The sequence below is a fragment of the Miniopterus natalensis genome, chromosome 2 (genome assembly GCF_054644295.1).
Source record: "Miniopterus natalensis isolate mMinNat1 chromosome 2, mMinNat1.hap1, whole genome shotgun sequence".
In the NCBI taxonomy this organism is placed as follows: Eukaryota; Metazoa; Chordata; class Mammalia; order Chiroptera; family Miniopteridae; genus Miniopterus; species Miniopterus natalensis.
In genome coordinates this window covers 105,019,808-105,035,807 of record NC_142082.1, presented here as the reverse complement: position 1 = coordinate 105,035,807, position 16,000 = coordinate 105,019,808, and the positions used below count along the sequence as shown (strand labels likewise).

The 16,000-nt window shown below is 35.8% G+C and overlaps 1 protein-coding gene across 4 annotated transcripts in view; it reads left to right on the top strand.

The window, feature by feature from the left end:
* Positions 1-16,000, top strand: part of ERC1 (ELKS/RAB6-interacting/CAST family member 1) — a 425,945-nt gene that overhangs the window by 141,943 nt on the left and 268,002 nt on the right. For all 4 annotated transcript variants that reach the window (XM_087814458.1, XM_016224828.2, XM_016224830.2 and 1 more), the window contains one exon: positions 15,443-15,580. In XM_087814458.1, coding sequence (XP_087670584.1) covers positions 15,443-15,580 — 138 coding nt within the window. The remainder of the gene's footprint in view (positions 1-15,442; positions 15,581-16,000) is intronic.

Here is a 16,000-nt window from a genome sequence, read left to right as displayed (position 1 = left end):
ACCTGTAGATGTAAGGTATTAATATTGTTTATTCTTATTAAATTTTACTTTAAGTATAGCCAATTGCTCTAATCTTTGAGCATCTTTTTGAGTCTTGATTTGATTATATAGTCTACCTTCTTCAGTTTTATGCCTTCTATCCATTTATGAGCATATTCTTTATACTTTTATGTAAGTGATATAATGTTGAGTATGCCCAGAAAACTTTTGTGGTATGTTGTAAGAAGACGCTATCAGCCCGGCCGGGCGTGGCTCAGTGGTTGAGCGTCGACCTAGGATCCAGGCGATCGGGGTTCGATTCCCGGTCAGGGCACATGCCCGGGTTGCGGGTTTGATGAATGACTCTCTCATCATTGATGTTTCTATCTCTCTCTCCCGCTCTCCATTCCTCTCTCTGAAATCAATAAAGATATATTTTAAAAAAAGAAAAAAAAAAAAGATGCTATCAGATGGATATATTTATCAAAATAATTCTAAAATCCACCCTTTTTTTAATCCTCACCTGAGGATTTTTTTTCTTGATTTTTAATTTTTTTTGAGAGAGAGCAAGAGTGAGCGAGCGAGAGAAACATCAATGTGAGAGAGAGACGTTGATTGGTTGCCTCCCATACATGCCCTACCAGGGCTGGGATTGAAGCTGCAACCAAGGTATGTGCCTTTGACCAGGAATTGAACCTTTGACCCTTCGGTCTGAGGGCTGATGCTCTAAGCACTGAGCCAAACCAGCCAGGGATAAAAGCTCCTTTTGATGGCTGTAGATTTTTTTTTTTGTAAGCCCAGTTTATATCTAACCGTCATGTATGTATATGTACATATATATATATGTTTTTATTGATTTCAGAGAGAGGAAGGGAGAGAGAGAGAGAAATAATATATTGCTTTGGCATTACTTTTGGCATATTAGATAAGCATTTTTTGTGTGTGTGTGAAATGAACATTTATTCCTTTTTTTTTAAGTTTCTTTATTGTTGAGAATATTACAGATGTCCCCTTTTTATTCACACTGATCCCCTCCACCCCCCCCCCCATTCCACCCCCCAGGCTTTCCCCATACAATGTCTGTGTCCATGGATTATGCTTATAAACATGTAAGTTCTCTGATTAATCTCTCCCCACCCATACCCCCCCTCCCCACCTTCCCTCTGAGATCCCTCAGTCTGTTCCATGATTCTATGCCTCTGTATCCACTTTGTTCATCAGTTTATTTTGTTTGTTATATTCCACATATAAGTGAGATCATGTGGTACTTGTCTTTCTCTGACTGGGTTATTTCACTTAGCATAATACTTTCTAGTTCCCCCCGTGTTGTGCCAAAGGATAAAAGATCCTTCCTCTTTACAGCTGCATAGTATTCCACGGTGTAAATGTGCCACAGCTTTTTAATCCACTCATCTACTGATGGGCACTTGGGCTGTTTCCAGATCTTAGCTATTGTAAATTGCGCTGCTATGAACATAGGGGTGCATAAGTTCTTTGTGATTGGTGTTTCACGTTCCTTAGGATACATTCCTAGAAGTGGGATCACTGGGTGAAATGGCAGATCAATTTTTAATCTTTTGAGGAAACCATACTGCTTTCCAGAGTAGCTGCACCAGTTTGCTTTCCCACCAGCAGTGTACTGGCATGCCCTTTTCTCCACACTGTGGTCAGCACTTGTAGTTCCTTAATTTGTTGATGGTAGCCATTTTCACAAGTGTGAAATAACTCATTGTGGTTTTAATTTGCATCTCTCTGATGATTAGTGACTTTGAGCATTTTTTCATATGTCTCTTAGCCATTTGTATGTTGTCTTTGGAGAAGTGTCTATTTAGGTCCTTTGCCCATTTTTTAATTGGATTGTTTGTCTTCCTTTTGTTAAGTTGTATGAGTTCCTTATATGTTTTGGATATTAACCCTTTATCAGAAGTGTCATTGGCAAATATATTCTCCCATACAGAGGGCTCCCTTTTCATTTTGTTGATGGTTTCTTTTGCTGTGCAGAAGCTTTTTATTTTGATACAGTCTCAGCTGTTTATTTTCTTCTTAGTTTCTCTTGCCCTAGGAGATGTGTCAGCAAACATACTGCTATGAATGATGTCTGAGATTTTGCTGCCTATGTTTTCTTCTAGGATTTTTATGGTTTCATGTCTTACATTTAAGTCTTTTATCCATTTTGAATTTACTTTTGTGTATGGTGTAAGTTGGTGGTCTAGTTTCATTTTTTTGCATGTATCTGTCCAGTTTTCCCAACACCATTTATTGAAAAGACTGTCTTTACTCCATTGTATGTTCTTGCCTCCTTTATCAAATATTAATTGACCATAATGGCATGGGTCAATATCTGGGCCTCTTTGGGTTCTTCTTGCTTGGGACTCTCTGTGCCTCCAGAACTCATGTGCCTGTTTCCTTGACCAGGTTAGGGAAGTTTTCTGCCATTGTTTTATCAAACAGGTTCTCTAACCCCTGCTTAATTTTGACCTCCTCTGGCACTCCTATAATATGAATATTGTTACGTTTTATGCAGTCCCACAGCTCCCTTAAACTGTCCTCCTGCTTTTTAATTGTTTTTTGTTTTTGGGTCTCTGATTGAGTGATTTTTTCTACCCTGTCTTTTAATTCATTGATCCCATCCTCAGCTTCCTCTAATCTGCTATTTATTCCTTCTAATGTATTCTTTATTTCTGCTGTGTTATTCTTCATTTCTGACTGTTCATTTTTCATAGTTTCCGTATCTTTTTTCATGCTGTTGGGCATCCTTACAATCAGTATTCTGAACTCTATATCTGAGAGATTGCTTATCTTCGTTTCATTTAGCTCTTTTTCTAGACTTCTCTTGTTCTTTCATTTGGGGCTTGTTTTTTGGTCTCCCCATTTTGACTACTTTTTTGGGTTTGTTTTTACCTGTTAGGTAGATCTGCTAGGACACTCAGTCTTTTTGGAGGGCCTCTGGTACAGGCCAATGCCAGACGCAGTTTGTGACTGGCCCTGAGTTCCCTGTTTGGGGCTATCAACAACCCCAGGCTTGAGGTCTCCACTGCTGGTGGTGGGTGTGTTTGGACAGGACCAAGATGCACACCTGAGTCTGCTTTTCTAAGGCCCAGGTCCCAAAATAGATCAAGCAAAGAATCAAAGCACCCTGAGGTCTGCCTCTGTCTGCAGACTGATTAATCTGATTCTCTTAATGAGTCTTAGGCTGTAGAAGCTCTATAGGGTGGGGTGGCTGGTCGTTATCAGTCTCTCAACAAACCTCAGGCTGTAGAAACTCCTCTGGGCAGGGTGAGAGGCTCTCCAGCAGGATGGGACAATTGCTTCCACTCTCAGGCAAAAGCCTAAAATTCGCCTCCCAAAGAAAATGTCCCCCACAGTCTGCGGGAATAACTCTTCCCAGACTCTCCCCACAGAGCTGCAGTCCACTCCACTCCCCTTCACAGCTGCAGTCCACACCACTCCCCTTCCGCCAGAGCCCAAGGTGAGTGGCTGCACACAAAACGTTGTGGGTTGGCTCTTCAAGAGGGTGCCTGTCCTGGCAGGCAGAACCCTGCTGCTTCTCACAGCCGGATATTATGTGTCACCTTTCTCAGTCCTGGTGCTCTTGGCTGGGAAGCCCAGGCTGGGGCTTAGCCCCCAGCGTCCTCAGTGGGAGCCCCCCCAGCTGAGATCTCCCTCTGGACCTTCAGCTGCTGCCTGTGGGAGCCCAGCAGCCCTCTCGCGTCTGCACTTCCTACCAGTCTCTGTGCGGTCTCCACTTTCCTCCTTGGTTATGAGGGTGCTTTCCAGCTAGTTTTCAGTTGGTTTTCAGGATGGCTTTTCTATATTTTAGTTGTAAATCCAGTTTGGTTCCGGGAGAGTGTCAGTATTAGTTCCACTCAGTCTGCCGCCATCTTGGGTCTCCAGATAGGCATTTTTAAAAACTTTGTTTTCTGAGAACAGAAGTAGCTGTGATAATGGCTAGATTGAGAGTCACATACTCTGTGGACTGTTTTTGGCTCTGATTAGGCACCACTTTCCACCCAGAATCCTCCAGCTTTCTAGGCAGCGTATGCATTTGTATGTGCCGGAATAACCCTGTGGTCAACAGCAGACGGCCAAGCACGCAGTACAGGGGGATTAGCACTGAGCTCCTCCTTCCCAGGGTTCTCCCCTGTGGTTTAAAGTAGTTTTGTGTTACAGTAAATTTTTTATCTTTATAGCAAATCACTGACCTGGAAAATGTAATTGAGCATTTGAACCTGAGCTGCATTCAAAATCTGTTAAAATTGTTCAGCTTCTTGATTGATTATAAATGATAATGTAGCTTGGAGTTTAATTTGCTGATGCAGATGTTATCATTCCCTTCTGTTTATTTTACCTTGCTTGCTTCTATTTCCTAGGTTTTGGTATTTAGAGTTTAGATTTAACAGTAGCAGAAAGCCGATTGATATTATAGAATTAGATGAGTTTTGGTGGAGGGTATGGGGGCACTCCTAGATTGGTTCTTTCAGCCTCTTCTATTTTGTTTTGGGTAGGAAGTCAGAAAGAGTAGGTTCTTTACATATTATATTTGTTTTCTCTGGAGTGTTGGCTAAGGCAGTGTAAGTTTCTTCATTCTTTCCATATTATAAAATAGAAAGGAGAGTATATTTTATCATTAAAAACTATTTACTAATTCAGAGAAAATTAGTATTTTGTTTTTAAAATTCCACTGTTTTATTTTTCATAAGGATTAATTGCAGTCTTTTCTAAATGTTATTATTTTTTTAAGTTGGCGTTAAAGAAGATAAAAGAAGACCAAGTTTGGCTCCAGTCAAATTTTAAGTTGGAAACTTAATATACTTAGGGATTAGAATTTTCCCTCTTCTTTCTTTTACCTATAATTTTAATAGAACTCAGGTTATTTAAAATTTGTTGTTTATGGAGAATGTGTATAGCTAAATTCTTGAAATACCATTTTATTGAAAAGAAAACAATGCATAGTGAAAAGTCTGATGAGTGATGATATTTCTACTGGGGAATATATTCCATGTGGATTTACTTTGCTTCATATAACTTTTTTACCCTCTCTTTTTCAAGTAAACCTTAAGGAGGTAGATAGTTGAACTTTCAAAGTCTAATTTAACCTCCAATTTATTAATAGATAACTTTTTAAATGAAGTTGATTTTATACAAGTCATTTTATAATGACTGAAAAATTATTCCCTAAGAAAAGGGAAGGACCTTAGTTTACCTTGTTATAAATTATCATTTATTTATTTAAAAATATTATTAAATTTATTGGGGTAACATTGGTTAATAAGCTTATGTAAGTTTCGGTTGTATAATTTTACTTTGCTCACTTATTTGTGAGTCAGGAATTCAAAAAGGGCTCTCTTGGGTACTTTGTCCCTGATTCCTTTGGTGACAGTCTGTGGTAAGATAATCTACTACCAAGGTGGCTTCTTCACTTGCACACATTCTGCCTACGTACTCCTGGCCTCAGGCTATATGGCTACATGGCTGCTTTTGCCTCAGACTCCTGCACATGCCCTGAGTATCTCACAGCATGATGAGATTAGTTACACTTCTGATGTGGCACCTGACTTCCACAGTCATAGATGATAGAAGCAGAAGCTGCCTGACTAGTTAAGGGGTATGCTAGGAAGTGGCAGAGGATCCCTTTTTCTGTATTATTCTGTTGATCATAATAGTCACAGGACTTCCCTTCATTCAGGGGGATCAAGAAATAGACTCCACTTCTTCATGGAGGAGTGTCAATGCCACATTGTAGAAGAGCATGTCATGTGGGAGATATTGTGGCCATTTTTGAACAATATCTGCTCCCATTGAATAACACATTGGATAAAGGATTTAGAATATGAGGGTGAGATTTTTGTGTGTGGTATGGTAATAAGACTCTTGTGGTTTTTTTCTTATTCTAGTTGTCTTATGATGTTGCAGTGTTATTAGAATGAAGAATTTTTCTATTTCTATGTTTAACTTAGTGTTTTAACCCATTATTTATAGGGCTTCTATATCATTCATTGCTCCCAACAGAAGTCACCTCAAACCAGAAGGAATTCTAAACAGTTTAAAATTGTTTTACCAGATTCATAAATTATTACAGGATATGAAAAGAATTCAGAGGAAAAGGGTACGGGGGAATAAGGTGTATTGGAAGGACGGACTGACAGCAGAAGGTGAATTTATGCTACATATTTATTTTGGAGATTCACCTTCAATGAGAAGCATAACTGTCTAGATGAAAAATTTGCATATTAGTGATCTAACATGGAAGAGACTGTCATCTAGAAGATAATCAGATTGAATATGTGCACAGATGATACACTGAGTGCAAAAGAATTTTTAAATCTGTTAAGAACAGACAAACTTGGCTAAATTGGTTTATGTTATTTGGGGAATAAAGCAGGATAAATCTCAAGTTTATTAGTTTCACACTTCATTGATATTGTGAAACCTTGACTTTTAAGCTAGCACTAGGGTTAATTGGATGGATGTTTTCTTTTTTTCCCTAATTGAGATGTAATTTACTTACCATAAAATTTACTATTTTAAACTGTGTAATTCATTTTTTTTGAATAGTTATGAGATTGTTCAACCATCACCACTATTCAATTGCAGAACATTTTCATTATCCATAAAAGAAACTCATACCTGTTAATACCTGTTAGCAGTCACAACCCCTTATCCTCTGGCAACCACTAACTACTTTTTTTCTCTGGATTTTCTTATTCTGGACATTTCATATAAATGTAATTGTACAATATGCGTTTTTTGTGTCTGGCTTCTTTAACGTGATGTTTTCAGGATTCATTCATGTTGTAGCAGGTATTGTATTTTATTCCTTTTCATGGCTGACTAATATTCCACTGTAATGAATATACCAAATTTTGTTTATTCATCAATTTATAGAAATGAGGGTTCTTTCCACTCTTTAGATATTATGAATAATTATTCTCTCAAAGTTCACGCACAGGATTTTGTATGAATATATCTTTTCTCTTGCATATATATCTGGGAATGGAATTGATGTTAACTCATGTTTAACTTTATAAGGAACTGCCAAACTGTTTCTAAAGTGTCTACATAATTTTATACTCCTGCCAATGCTTGTTATTTTTCTTTTTAAAATAGTCATTCTTACAGGTACAAATTGGTATCTTATTGTGGTTTTGATTTGCATTTCCATAGTGACTAATTATGTTGAACATCTTTTCATGTGCTTGTTGACTATTTGTATATCTTCTTTGAAGAAATGTTTCTTCAAATCTTTTGTCCATTTTTAAATTGAGTTTTTATTTTTATTTTTTATTGTTGAGTTCTAGAAACCTTTTATATATTTTGGAGGCTCCAAAATATCAGATATGTGATTTGCAAATATTTTCCCATTTTGGGGTTTATTTCTTCACTTCGTTGATAGTATCTTTTTATGCGCACAAGTTTTAAATTGATGAGTAATTATCTTTGTTTTTCTTGGTTGCTTATGCTTTTGGTGTCATATCTAAGAAAACATTGCCTAATTAAAGGTCAAGAAAATTTCTTCCTACATTTTCTTCTATGAGTTTTATAGTTTTAGCTTTTACATTAAGGTCTTTGATCCATTCCAATTATTTTTTGTATATAATATAACATCAGAGTCCAACTTCATTACTTTGCATGTGTATATTCAGTTGTCCCATCAGCATTTGTTGAAAAGACTCTTCTTTCCCCCGTTGAGTCATCTTGGGACATTTGCTGAAAATCAGTTGGCCATAGATACATTCATTTCTGAACTCTAGATTCTATTCCATTGATATGTATGTCTATCCATGTGCCATACCACACTGTCTTGATTACTATAGCTTTGTAGTAAGTTTTGATATTGGGAATTGTGAACCCTCTACCGTTTGTTTCTTTTCAAGATTGTTTTGGCTTTGGGGGGGGCGGTCCCTTGTAATTCCATATGAATTTTGAGATCATTGTGTCCATTTCTGTAAAAAAGGCATTTGGAACTTTGATAGGTATTGTGTTGAGTCTGTTCATCAGTTTGGGGAGTATTGCCATCTTAACATATCAAGTCTTTCAGTGGTCACAGGATGTCTTTAAACTTATTTATGTTGTCTTTAATTTCTTTTATTGATATTTTGTAGTTTTAAGTTTGCAAGTCTTGCACTTTGAATTTATTTTTAAATATTCTTCTTGATGCTTTTGTAAGTGGAATTGTTTTCGTTTTATTATCAGATTAATCATTTCTTGTATACAGATATACTACTGATTTTTAAATATTGATCTTATGTTTTGCAACTTTGTTAAACTTCTTTATTAGCTTTAATAGTGTTTTAGTAGATTCTTTAATATTTTCTATATATAAGATTATGCCATCTGCAAATAGAGATAGTTATACTTTTTCTTTTCCGATATATTTTTTTTCTTACTTAATTGCCCTTCCCTGATTGTCTAGTGCAGTGATGAATAGAAGTGGTGAGAGCGGACATCCTTATCTTGTTTTTTATCTTAGGGGAAAGACTTTCATTTTTCCCCAGTATGATGTGGGTTTTTTATAGATGCCTCTTACCAGGTTTAGGACATTCCCTTCTATTCCTAGTTTATTGAGTATATATTATCATGAAAAGGTGTTGGATTTTGTCAAATGCTTTTTCTGTATTTATTGAGATGAGCATGTGGTTTTTGTTCTTTATTAATATGGTACATTATATTGATTGATTTTTGTATGTTGAACCAACCTTGCATCCCTGGGATAAGAATGGTTGTGTTTTTAAATAGCCTTGTATTTTTCACCTGGGTAAACTTGTTCTACCAACGTTATCATGGAGGCCATAGGATTGAACCTGAGAGAACATATCCTTTGGATAATGAAGGCTTTATTTTTTAGTTCTAGGGTGTAATAGAAATAAGAACTACTCAAAGGCTTTTATTGTAATGCTTTGTACAACATAGACATAATTTTGACCTTTATTAAAACATTTCTTTGGAATTTTAGGTAACTTAGTGAATAATTTGAGGGTTTGTTTATCCTTGTCATTTTCTATTGATAGTATGCCATATTAATATTCTCAGAGTCTGGCAAGCTCTAGTTCAGAATGTCCTGACTTCTGTTTTGACTGAGCACACATTTTAAAATTGAGAACTGATAGTTAACAAGTTAATATGGAATGGTCAGATCTCTATTGTGACAAATGTTGTTCTTAGTGGTGTCTCAGGAGACATAGCAGGAACTTGTCAGAGTAATAAATACCTGGACAAGAATGTAGAAAGAGACAAAGGATTTGAAAAAGAGAATGCTTGATCAAAGTTTTGATGCACAGTCAATATTTTCTTCTCCTTAAAACTGCTTATATTTGACATGAATTAACTTGCATTGCCTTCTTACCTGTGGGAATGGCCATTTGGATAGATGCCCAGGTACCTGTCAACTCTAGCTGAGAAGTTGAAATAACCACTTGAAGAAGTTGTTAAATCATACTTGGATGAAGTAGCGTTTTGTGCTTTTCCTTCTCTCTGCCACACCGGTATGTACACAGTAATCAGAAAGAAAATAGCTTCAAGCTTCAGACATGTATTTTGTCCTTTATCTGTTTTATCTTCCTGTAATTGCCAGATCTCCTTACTTTTTTCTCCTAACACTTTTTCCTAGAGAAGTTTTCCAGATGAGAAATCCAAATTTCTGAGGAAAATTTTATTAAATTTGATGAGATTTCCTCAAATATCTTTGATTTAATCCTCATGTATTTGAATTATACTGGTTTCATAATATTCTATCCAGATCATATATAATTTAGCTAGCTTTTTATTATTAATTATTTGATTTTTCTTAACTTTGTTATTGTTAATAAGTAATACAAGGGGTAGTGGTTTTTTTTTTTTGTTTTGTTTTTTAAATTAAGGCTAGTGTGTCTGCTTTAGTTACTTAAAAATAATGGGTTCTTTCATCACTAAAATGTAGTGTACTATTTGATATAAGACTTCTATCTGGATAGCCGTTGTTATTGTACAACTCAAGGGATACCATTCATATAGATAATGTGCACTGAGGTCCTAAGGGCAGTCTCACCATTGCTACTGCCTAAGAAGGATTTCCATTGTGGATTTATGGATCCTCTCTGTTTTTTTGAGCAATTTTAGTACAGAAAGGTCTGTCAAGTTTTTATATATGCCTGCCAGATATAAAAAGAAGGTGATTAGTGGGGAAAAAAGAGGGACATCTGTAATACTTTCAACAATAAAGATAAGTAAAAAAAAAGAAATATTTGAGCCATTTCCATAATTGTCTACAAAGAAGATTTTGACTGGCAGTAACCTTTGGTCTCACCAGCTTTTGCTTCATAATATCCAGTTATTTTAATGTAAGAGGTCTCTAGATCCATTATCTGTCCTATTAAGGAACTTATTTTCCCTCCCAGCAATTAATAAAGTTTGCTGGAGCAGTGCACTATGAATGCATTTTCCTAAAGGTTATATCTACATTTCCTATATAGTTCAATTTGAACAGTTTTTTGGATAAAATATAGCAGTACACTGATGAAGTTTATTATTTTTAAAATTTAAAAAATTTTTGTTGTTGAAAGTATTACTTTTTGTTGTTGTTAATCTTCACCTGGGGATATTTTTTCCATTGATTTTTAGAGACAGTGGAAGGGACAGAGGGAGGAGGGGAGAGGGAGGGAGGGAAAGAGAGAGAGAGAAACATTGGTGTGAGAGATACACATTGATCTGTTGCCTCCCACACGTGCCCTGACTGAGGATCAAACCCAGAACCTAAGTATGTGCCTTGAGCAGGGGTCAGACCCATGACCTTACAGTTAATGGGAAGATGCTCCAACCAACTGAACCACACTGGCCATGGCACAGAGTTTATTCTTGTGTTATTTATTAATTATTGTATTTTCCATTCTAACAATTGTAAACTTACTTTTTGCCCCACCCTGTAAATAGTCTGGGCAAAACCTGCTCATTTTGGTAAATTATAGTTGTGCCTTGTTTGTAGATTTCCCTGAAGTGTAGAGTGGTAGACAAACAATTGCTTAGACATTAGGGGACTTAAGGAATTTTTCCTTTTTAGATTCTATTAATTACTGTAATCAGTGCCAGCTGATTAGTCCATCCACACTATACTTCTACCACTGATACTGAAAGGTATTATTAACCAAGACAATAAAAGGTCAGAGCCTTTCTGAATAACTTGCTTCACACAAAAAATTTGATGCTGATGGCTGCTTAGAACAACTGTGGAGGCGTCATCAAAAAATTATTTCCCTTAAATGATGTTTAAAGTAGCCAGGTGATTGTAAGAAGTGTTTGGGGATTTCTTGTCCTTAGAACTGTGTCCTAGAGGAAGTCTTCTGCCTTCAGGGATTAGGGCCTCAAAGGCAAAGGAATACTCCCACTTGACCAAGAGGAATAAATCACCCACAGTGAAATGTGATAGCTTTTGACAACTGGCAGTGCTGATAAAAACCAAAACAAAAGATTTCAAGAAATCTGTGCTAGTGTGGAATTGGTATGCAGGTTTGATTAAATCACATGTAGCATGCATTCAGCATTAGTCTTCCTCTGGTTTCATTGGTTTTTCTCTCTTTGTAAAATAAAAATTGTATGAGGAGAAGAAAGACTCTAGTATAATAATGTTATTTCTATTTTCTTTTCAACCCATTTAACAGCTATACTATGATTAGGAAGGACATTTTAAGGAAAATGTCTTCTTTCTCTAAATGGTTATTTTAAAAATATTTCCTTCTTGAATTCTTTATTGTTATTTCTTCTCTATGATAATAAGCTGTATGTATAAACCTGATTGATCCTTCCCCTCATTTCTCGTCAAGGGCACAGAATACATAGAATAAACACCAATTCCTTTGATCTCTACAAAACTTTTTTCATGTAGAAATTGAATACATGCTAGTAGGTACTTAATGATTTCTTTCTAGATCAGATGGGGTATGCATAAAGTAGAAAAAAGCCTAGAGAATGATAAAATATATCATTTTAGGCAATAATCATTTTATTAATTTTCAATATTTTTAAAAATAAGTTAAGGAAAAGAAGAAAAGCTTTTTGGCTGTTTCATTGTCAAGTGCTCTTTAGTCCATTATATAAATAATCTCGCTTACTTCTACCCCTTGAAAGTCAGGCTGTGCAGACTATTTTAATAATATCGTGATGCTGCAATCCTGGTATTAGGTGTCTTTGGCTCTGTCCACCACTTCAGTGTATTGTGTTTAGATATATGTTCCTCCCATGGAAGATGTACTTTTGCATTTGTAGTGATTTGGTACCTCCACCCTTTATTCTTTGCTTTAGAAGGGATAACATTTTAATATAAGTGACCATAATAATAAGGTCCTGTGTTTATTAATAAATGATCTTTAATAATAAGGAATAGTTTATGGAAAGATGCTTGAGTCACCTCTGTGTGATTGACTTTTTCCGTTTTTTCATCATAAAACATTATTTATAGTGATTAAGAGTAGGATTCTGTAGCTGGATTGGCTAGTAATTTTCTCATAGTTCTGTGGTGATGCTTAAATAGTTGATATATAAAGTTCTTACAATAGTGTCTGCCACATAACATACTACTCTCTTTGTTTTTAAGTGTTAGTGGTCCCTGTTATCACCACTACCTCCTCCTCACCACCACTACCATTATTGTTTTTATCGTACTTGGTATCATGTTGGTATTTTAGGGATTCTGTGGTTTCTGTTTCTACAAAATGGAGAGTTCTGGGTTTGTTTGTTTATTTGTTTCTTGTGTGGATATTCTGAGCATATTTAAAGGAGTATTGTTTCACTTAATATGATTCCAAACAGTTATCTTTATAACTATTATTCAAGTATGTGGAAACAGATTCAGTTTTTCTTTCCACTGTTGTATTCAAAACACTTTGTAAGTCATATATTTCAGATCCTGTGGATAATTAAATTTAGTATAGAATAAGGTCTCCACTATAAATTTTATTGAAATTACATGATAAGTACTGAAACGATATGATATGGGACTATGAGGGTGAACAGCTTTTACAGCCTCAACATAAGATCAGTGAAAAAGAAGAGCGTAATGGCAGGAATGTTGTGGTAGCAGTCATATGCCAGCTGGTTGGCAACACAGAGACCAGAGACCCTTGATCAAAATAACACAATTTTGAATCACAAGCAAAGCGAAGATTTGTAGCAGGAACTTTCAGTAGGGCTCAACTGTTATTCATCATGAAGCTGGATAAAGAAAAATCTTTTTTGTACACGCCTTTCCTCCCTCACATCACGCACAGCATCTTTTGGGTTTGTTCCATGCTTATGCAGCTAGCTTGCACACACATGTCTATTTCAGGTCTTCCTCACTGATGGCAACTTGCCAAAAGGAGGTATTTTTAGTGTCCACTGTCCTTTCTTCATTGTGTCAGTGCCTTTCACTATGGAGTGTTTATTCCTCCTCTTTAAAAGTAAGTAGGAGTCCAAGCATAGACATCATTTTCCTCCCCTCCAGCCCAACAACATTCAGTTCGTTTAGGCACCTGTATAATTATTTCTTTGTTAAAGAATAAAAATCCAAGCCTTACAGTATTTATGGCACCCTGTTCTAAATTTACCAAATCTTTTAGCTTTACTTATTTGTTCTGCGTGTGGAATTCTTGTTGACTCTAGACAGGGACTTACTTTTTCTTGCTTTGGAATGAAGCAGGCCCTTAAAGAGCTTACACTAAATTGATTAATATAGGAAATTATCTGAAGCTTGGATCTAGGGTTCTTTTATAGTTCCTTTCTTGGCAGAAATTTATGTGTATGCCTAAGTACAGTTATAAAAGTCCAAGTTTATGTATTATTCATTTACTGACTAACCAGTATTTATTATAGACCTGATATGTGCCAGATATGAAAATAGAAAACTGGAGTGAATGGGCAGGATGCAGTCTACTTGTGGAGACATGTACAAAACAAATAGTTACAATAAGGTTAGGAATTTGTATTATAATGTATAGATGGATGTAAGAGTGGAAGTAAATGTAGTAAATAAATAGATGAAAGAATGGAGATGTGTGTGCGTGCGTGGACAGTGATTATTCTTAGGGGGATAAGAGCAAGAAAGTCTTCCCAAAGGAGATAGCTTTTTTGTTGCTTTTTGAAAGCTCTGTAGAATGAACCAGCTAGTTCTAGTATTAGCTCAAGAGAAGAATATGATTACATTCTCCTGCTTCATTTTTCCCCATGGAACTTAGGGTCATGCTACATACTGTGTTCATTTCATTAACTATTCACTGTCTACCATATTAGGATGTAAGCTCTCTGAGGGTAGGGATTTTTGTTTATGATTATTTTTGTATCTTCACCTAGAAAAATGCTTGATGCATAGCAGGAGCTCAAATATATGTTGAATGAATGAATGAATGAAGTTTGTGAGTTCTAGAATAATTGCCTTATTATTTTTTCTTTAGTTTATTAAGAATGTATCTCTACAATTCCTTCATATTTTTGCTTTGTACTTTTCATTACGCGTATTTGAAACTTCCTAATGATAGCATGCTATTTCCACAATGTTTCTCAAACCCATCCCCTTTTCCATCTTTGTTAGCTCATTTTATCTCCAAAATCTTTTACCTGAATTGATAGTCTCCTAATTATTTTCTGTGTTTCTATGCGAGTCCCCTTAAATTTCTTCTTTATAGCTAGCAGCATTATCTATATAAAATCACTGGATCATTTCTTTGCTTAAAAATTCCTAATCCATCTGTCTAGAATAGAAGTTTTACAAAACCCTTGCATAGCTTGGATTCAGCTACATACTTTGTGTCACTGGAGTCTGGCATGAGTAAGTGAATGCATAAAAATGTGTATGAAAGAAGGAATAACTATAGTAAGAAATTTCACTGAAAATGATTGCTGTTTAGATAAAAGATGATATAAAAATCTAACTTAACACTAGCATTTAAGGACAGTTTTTCCTTGGTAATACAATATACAGATGATGTATTATAGAATTGTATACCTGAAACTTATATAATTTTTTAACCAATGTCACTCCAATAAATTCAATTAAAATTATTATAGAAAAAACATAGTTTCCTTTATACAGCTGCTCTGTTTTCCTTACTGTCTAGCCGTTCCACTCTCTGCCCTCCCTCTTTTCTTTGTGAAGGCATCCATCTTGGCATTTACACTGTCATTTTGGAAGTAATCCAGTTTCTCATGACTTTCCTCTTTGTAATTCCTCTCTCCATTCCCATCTCTATATATTGGGCCTTTTCTCCCTAGCTATTTTTTTTATTTCTTTAGAGATTCATGTATATGCATGCATGCATCTTTTCTCTGTTCTGGTGATAAATTCTGGGTTTAAAATTTTGCTTGCAGTTTTGAAACCTTTAGGATTAAATTATTTTTTATAGGCAACACACTCACAGACACTCCTGATCTACCTTTTTCCAACTTAAAATTATTCTTGTTGTGACTATTTGTACTTATTTTAATTTCTTTTTTTCCTTCTTAAATGTATATGCACACTCAGATTGAAAATCTTCAAGAGCAACTTAGAGATAAGGAAAAGCAGATGAGCAGCTTGAAAGAACGAGTCAGATCCTTGCAGGCTGATACCACCAACACCGACACTGCCTTGACAACTTTGGAGGAGGCCCTGGCAGAGAAGGTGAGTGATTGGTCCAGACTGTTCACAGACACATTTCTTCTGCTTTCTCATTAATCTAATATTTTTTCTAGTGATGAGACTTGAATATAGACTACTGAAGAAATCCCTTTTGGGCAAAAGGGAAAAGAGCTCCCTGTACTATTGCGTATCTGTTCCTAGGCAAGATGGATTCTCACTAGAGGGCAGTGACTGAAGTTCTAGGATTAGCCATATACCCCCCCATTTACGATCTTGTGAAGAAAAAGAAAAGTTATTTTTATTTATATGGTCAACTAGAATTTGGGGAGGTGGGAATAGTATCAGACACTGACCATCAGGAAGCAATATATAATTAGTTCTCCTTTACTATGCATTGGTACCTAATATATTTGTGGGTTTCAATTATTAATACAATGAATGATGCACTTGCTGTTTTTCTAG